Here is a 6,912-nt window from a genome sequence, read left to right on the forward strand (position 1 = left end):
CCTACTGTTGAGAGCTAAGTGTGTGAACACGATTTGGTAAAGGTAGTGATGAGAGGCTATGTAGGAGTACATGTTGGGTTGTCTCATTGGGACCGTCCTTAGGAACTGAGTTCTGTGTTTGTGATCCAAGACAGCTACTACCACGCTTTGGGATACTTAATTGAGCCTCTCGACTAATTAATCACCTTGATCTCTGTCCAGGAGTTGCAACTAGTTTCTGGTGTTTGTAGGACCTGTGTTGGAGGCCGTGCGTAGCGCTGACCCTAGGGTGGGCTATGATGCGGTAGAGATACAAGGCACGATGTATCGGGATGACACCCGAATGGTGCTCTTGGGAACCCTGATCTCATCGTTTGGGGCCATGGTGGAAGCCTCGGTCGGACTTCCTTGCGAATGTAACTCAAATAGGCGATAAACCTGGACTAGTCTTGTGTGGTTAGTCAAGTCGTGGCCGACACCTTCGCTGGGCTTCCGCTTGAAGGTTGCCGAGTGCATATCATGTAAACGGCGATAAGTGGTGAGAGCGTGTGTGAAGATATACACCCCTGCAGGGTAATATGATCTATTCGAATAGCCGCGTCCGCGGATATGGACTACTTGGAAAGCTTACATTGTTCATAGATAACTTGAAGTGGATCCATAGTGGTATATTGATATGGTGAATATGTGGACTCGTGTGCGCTTTCTCACACCAAAGAAATTGCTGGTAGCCGTAGTACAGGACTAGATCATTGATGGCACGCGTTGACGCGCCCATCTATTTTAACAATATAATGCTATGTATTTGTAAATATATGTGGCATTACAGGATGTGACAAGCTCCTGTGATGCGTCTGATTTGTTTTTAATTTGCACCTTGTTGGTTAGTTCTTGAGAAAAAAGCCTCATCAAATTTGGTTAGAGCTGACAAATTAGATAATCATGATAATATCAATGTTTGTGTAGCATGAAGTGGCCATGTTACAAGATTTGGATAGTGAAATAGGCCAGTGAACTATTCCTTTATTTATCTGCAAATTCCATACAAAATTTGAGTCAATCAACATTTCGTTTGTCTTCCTATTTGCTGGTAGTAATTTAGATAATTTTTCTAGCACTGTAGAATAGGGTTCAGAGGATACGCCCTCACCCTTTGCTCCTGCCCACGTGCGAACTTTCATCTAGGGTTTCCTTGCCTCTCGCCAGCGCCGCCGGTCCGCCTCATCTCCTATGTTGAATGACTCAAATTTGATGAGGAGGCACGGTGGATCCCGGCCCTTGCTGGCTGGAGGGCTCCATTTTTGGATGTTTTTCTGAGTTTTGTTAGGGTTTGTGCCATGCTCAAGAAGACGAGGCGGCGGCGGCTTCTTGAAGATAGAATAAGGTCCTCCCCGCCTAGCCCTTCTCCCGGTGATGTTTCAAGCATCGTCGAAAGGCGTGTGGAGGTTGGTCTCCTGCGGATCTCATGGGATCCGGTCGGCGTTTGCCTTCGGTGGATCCGACTGGATCCGCACTTCGTTCGTCTACGTTGGTGTATCTGCAGGTGGGATCCTTGCGGTCTATGCTTTGCTTCATCGGCGGCGATTGCTGTTCTGGTGCACTTGTCCTATGGGGCCTTAGCACGACAACTTCCCGACTGTCTACTACAACAATGTTTGCCCGGCTCCGACGAGGAAGGGGCGAGGACGGCGGCACGCCATCGGCTCGCTTCAGTGCTTGTAGTTGTCGCTAGATGTTCTATGGCCCTAGATGTAAATTTTACTTCTGGTGTTCTTTGTACTACCATGACAATTGATGAATAAATCAGAAGTTTCTCGCAAAAAAAAAAGAATAGGGTCCAGAAGAATAGTCATGTGCAAAACATGCATCTCTCCTGATATCATGCATTTCCGCTGTATGCATCTCATATTCCAAATAAAAGAGTAATTCAGCAACACAAACCATCTCAAGACAACAGATGGATCCGTGTATATATGTGGTTACTGTATGGGCTATAAATTTACATTTCATATATATATATGAGGTGTACAGTGGCAAATGGCTAGCAGATAGCATTAACGCCTAATTATGTAAAACGAAGAACGACATAGGAAGAAGAATTTCCATGCTGCCTTGATCATCATGATTAAATTCCAATGAATGATAGGTCTAAAATGCCCATTAACCACACGAAGTTTCCCTTGCAAAACCTAGAAGAAATTGAAAAGGGTTATGGATGTCATGATGATGATACTGTTTCTTGAAGGAAGACACTCAATACGCGTCTGAGTTGGCTTTCTCAATCTCATCAAACACGACCACAGAATAAGGCCTCTGTGAGCTGACCACCCTCTTCATACCCAACATAACCTGGTACGGTGGTGCACCGATCAGTTTTAACACCGAGTGTTTCTCGTCAGTCCTCATGTGGATCCTGACGACAGCGTCCTCAGTGTTGAACATGAAGGATCATGTAGGTCCCATGAACATGAAGCTGGCAATGGGCTGGTCTGGATCTGAAAAACCAGCTCAGGATCTCTGCAACTGCTTTGACTCCAAGATCCTGCTCCACCACACGCTTGTGCAGTTCGTTCTCAGGATACAGCAGCTTCTCTCTGTCAGATTGCTTCAACTTGGAAACTGGAATGCCTGTCCACGTGCTCACCATCTATGCGAGATCATCTTGGCTTGGAGCAACTCTTCTTTAGCATGGATTTCGCAGAACTTTGATGTTCATTTAGCTCATCCTCAGTTATTTGAAAATGCCGCTGCAATGCATTCAGACTACCATACTTGAGTTCAGCCGCACGACTGCTGGATCTCCACATTTAACCTGACAATCTGTTGCAAGTTGCAAGTTGCAACAGTTAAATGCAAGTCAGATCAATTGGCAACAGCAACCGTACGTGTCAATCTACATAATACCTCTTCCTTAATAGATTGAATTCTTGTCATCGCTGACTTCTCACGCTCCCACTGCTCAATTATTCACTTTTGCCTTTCTTTCAGAAGTGACAATTCTGCTTCAGTGATAATCTGTCTATTGATGCTTTGTATCATTTATTAGTGAGAAAAGTTCCACTTAAATTTAAGCACAGAATGATCAATCACGCTCCTGTTTCCCTCCTTTGAGCGTCTCATGCTCTTGTCGATCAGCCTGAACGTCTTCTTTAAAAGTTTCCGGTCCAACGCCATCGTTTTATAGATCTTGAACACCCGGTCAATATGGTCGTGCTTGCTGCTCTTGAAGACCTCCTCAAACTTCTTCTTCACAAACCTGTACTTGAGTAAAACACAACACATCCCTCCATACCATAAGCTAGGTAGCTCACAAATTTCTGATGTGGTAAAAGTGGCAGGGGTGCAAGCACTCACTCATAGGGATGTTCCACATCCTGTACTTTGCCAGGCGCAATCGGCTCATAGTCTTTAAACCACTCGCACACGGTCAAAGAGACCTACATATGCAAACGTGCAAAGTAGCTCGAGTATTACCTACTATGCTCACATTAATTACTCCGCCTGAAGAAGGTATGAAAAAGGTGCTCTCATTATATACCTTTTGTATTTTCCTCTCGAATATGTCGAATTTGTTGAGGAACAGCATGAATGATGTTTTCTGGAAAGCAACATCGCATCAAGTAGGATCAGAAATGAAAATAGCTTGAGGTTAAAATGGAAAATTTGCGATGGACGGATGCATGTACTATATACACAGACCTCCAAACATCTTTGCTTTAACACCCAGTCGAACAGCTCCTTGGTCTCCATCATTCTGTTCGGCGTCTTGTCCTCAAGTAACAAATGATCGTACCTGACAGTAATAGCCTCCAAACCTTAGACGAAAGGATGCACGCACTCATGTGTTCGCATGCACGAGCATTCGGTGTAATTTCGAAACCATACTTACTCTCTAATGGCTGCACAAGTTATAACGACGTTAACACCTTCAAAGAGATGAATCCACTTCCTCCTCTCACTTCTTTGACCCCCTACGTCGTACAGCCTGTACACCTCTCCGCCTATTTTGTCTCTCCATGGGGTGTGCACAGAGAGACAAACTGCCCGCTTAACTTCAGTCTGTCATTCTGTATCGAATCGAGAGAGATAAATATGCAAACCTCAGGTAAGCATATTACCTAACTGAATTTCTACAACCCCATTCGTCCGTACTCTTGCATGGAGCACATCCTCCTGGAAAATATCTTAAAATGTTAAAAAGAGAAATACTGCAGATGTATCCTTGAGTAAGAAAAGCAGAACATCCACCGGCAATTTGGTGTTCATCATTGAACAAGCAGAAGTGTAAAGGTTCTGATCAGCAGTTTGGTGTTCATCATCTGAACAACTTACTTTTGATCGACGGTTTACAGTTTAGTTTCTTTATTTGGTGCTCATCATTCTACTGACCCTAGTTATACAGTGTAATGGTCGCTCCTCCGTTAAATATTCAATTTCAAAATATTAGCTTCCAACAGTTTACGAAAGAACAAGGAGTATCATCGTATGTCATATACTCATATGTGAGCAACATTAATATAGTCAACAATTCTGAACATGTTATCATCTCATCAGCTAACCTCATTCCTAATCAAACAACCACAAATACTGCCAAAAATATTAGGAGAAAAGGAGAGGGGATGGGAAAAGGCCTGAGAGAGTGTCAGAGTGGTGAAACTCACATCGTTGGCATGGTGATGTGGAGCGCAGCGATGCAGCGAAGTTGGAGCGGAGGAGGGAGTGGTGGTCGGAGAGCACGTGGTTGAGGGTTCTGGAGAGCGGAGCAGTCTTTGTGGAGTCGCCATGGCCTCGTGCACGGCTTGCGCACCATCGGCGGCGCCTCCACCTCCTCGGTCACTAACGCCAAACCCTAGGATGATTCCCTCACGCATCTCGGCTGGATTCACAGAGAAGACCCGTGTGGGCAACAAGAATGTCTTTTCTTTCGAACTGTTGTGGCACCCGGGCTTAGAGAGACCGGAATACCCTGTATTCCATCCTAAAGATCAAGTCTTCTGGAATACAACACTGCTTGGCATAGAACAAATCAGCTCTTTATTACAATAGATATGGATACAAGGGTTCCGATATAATAGGGAATTACATCGGCACGGCGACACTACATCTGCCAAGGTTGCCCTATGCTAGCAGCAGAACACTCTTAGCAGCGGAATAACTTCTAGTAGCGGAACGACGACGACAGTAATGGCACTAGTAGGAAAAGGGGCTTTTACCCCGGTTTGTAAGGGCCTTTTGTCCCGGTTTTCGAACCGGGACTAAAGGGTCGTTACTAAAGCCCTAACCCTTTAGTCCCGATTCTTACACGAACCGGGACAGAAGGTCCTCCACGTGGCCGCTGCTGCCAGCCCAGGCAGGGGGGCCTTTGGTCCCGGTTGGTGCCACCAACCGGGACCAATAGGCAGGGCCTTTTGTCCCGGTTGGTGTCACCAACCGGGACCAATAGGCATCCACGCGTCAGCATTTCAGGGGCTGGGCTTTTTGTTTTTTTTGAAAGGGGGGGGGGGGGGGTTGGGGGGGTTAATTTAGGTGTTTCATATATTGTGTTAGCTAGCTCATTAATAGAGAGAAGTGTCCTCTCTTATCTCCGTGCTTGGTCGACGCTACGTACTATATACGTATAGAGAGGACTAGACACGCTAGCTAGTAATCAAATGAAGGAAACAGAAGATCGTCATGAACATATGCATACAGAGAGAAGTGATATCGACCACCTCTCCTTCTCCGAGAGATTGGTCGAACAACAAGTTCTCGTATATCTATCCGACACTACCGGCTACATATATACAATAATTATCTCTTACAATACAATCTCCTAATTAAATTGTAAGAACACAGGGTCCACATAGTATTCTCCGTTTTCAGCGATCACGTGGTCAAGGAAGAATGCCGCCAATTCCTCTTGAATTGCTCGCATACGATCTCGTGCTAGGAGTTCATCCCGCTTCCGAAACATCTAATTTGAAGAAAGGGGTCAATACATATATATATGAATAAATGAAACTCAACACAAATGATGGTAATAAAATAAAATTGTGAATATTATTGCTTACGCAGTTCATATTGTTCGTCAGAGTAGCCCCGCTCACAAGTCGTGTAGCGGATGGACTCGCAAACGTAGTATCCACAGTAATTACTCCCGGGTTCCTGCCACAACCACTTTACAAGAAATAGAGGTCAATCAAACTGATAAGCAAGCATGCTAAATGGTATTGATGAAACTAGCGCTTGAATCACTAGGAGATGCGCGGAACATGCTGCTATAGTACTTAGTTCGGGTGTTTAAATTGCAGCTTCTTCGACAGTCCCGGAGCTTTTGTGGTGAATTTTCTCCAAACCCTGCCAGACAAAGAAAACAATTACTTGATATCAGGAAATGAACAAAGTTGCTGATATGGTGGATAATGATCGATTTAACTTACTTCTCGAGCATTTGAGTCATGTTCGCATAGTCCTGGGGATCTTTTCGTCTCGAGTCTAAGACGGTTACTACTCCCTGCTCAAGCTTAATCTCTAGGAGAATATAGTGGAAGCTGCGCATGCATGCATAAGTCATCAATTACATTACCATAACCTGGACTAATAAGGGAAACCGAATATGCACAAGACAGTAACACTCATTTGAAGTTGTAAGGAAAGAGTATTATATCTTTGTTTTGATTTAATACCAACGATCGTAGCAAGTTGGCCTCGGCTTCTTTGGCATATTTTTCAACCGTATATGCATCTATGAGATTTGTGTTAATGAACCCAATATCACCGATTTGTCTTTTCTTCAATTCGGCGATCTTCAATCCGCATAATATAGTGAGGATAATTATAAATACATGCAATGAAAGAGCTGACCTATATAGAGAGACTTAATGACATAAGTAGTACTACTTACAGACAGTAGCAAGTGATCGTTGTTTTATCGAGGGCCTTTTGATTGTAAAA

The 6,912-nt window shown here is 44.3% G+C and overlaps 1 protein-coding gene across 1 annotated transcript; it reads right to left on the reverse strand.

Annotated features, from left to right (window-relative positions):
- Positions 1-3,021: 3,021 nt before the first annotated feature.
- Positions 3,022-4,763, reverse strand: LOC141021113 (guanine nucleotide-binding protein alpha-1 subunit-like). The gene is made up of 6 exons (XM_073496040.1): positions 4,641-4,763; positions 3,869-4,038; positions 3,679-3,772; positions 3,518-3,577; positions 3,334-3,416; positions 3,022-3,235 (listed from the first exon to the last, which is right to left on the reverse strand). The coding sequence occupies exons 1-6, from the start codon at positions 4,761-4,763 to the stop codon at positions 3,022-3,024; spliced, it is 744 nt and encodes a 247-aa protein (XP_073352141.1).
- Positions 4,764-6,912: the final 2,149 nt, after the last annotated feature.

This window comes from Aegilops tauschii, chromosome 3 (assembly GCF_002575655.3).
Source record: "Aegilops tauschii subsp. strangulata cultivar AL8/78 chromosome 3, Aet v6.0, whole genome shotgun sequence".
NCBI classification, from domain to species: Eukaryota; Viridiplantae; Streptophyta; class Magnoliopsida; order Poales; family Poaceae; genus Aegilops; species Aegilops tauschii.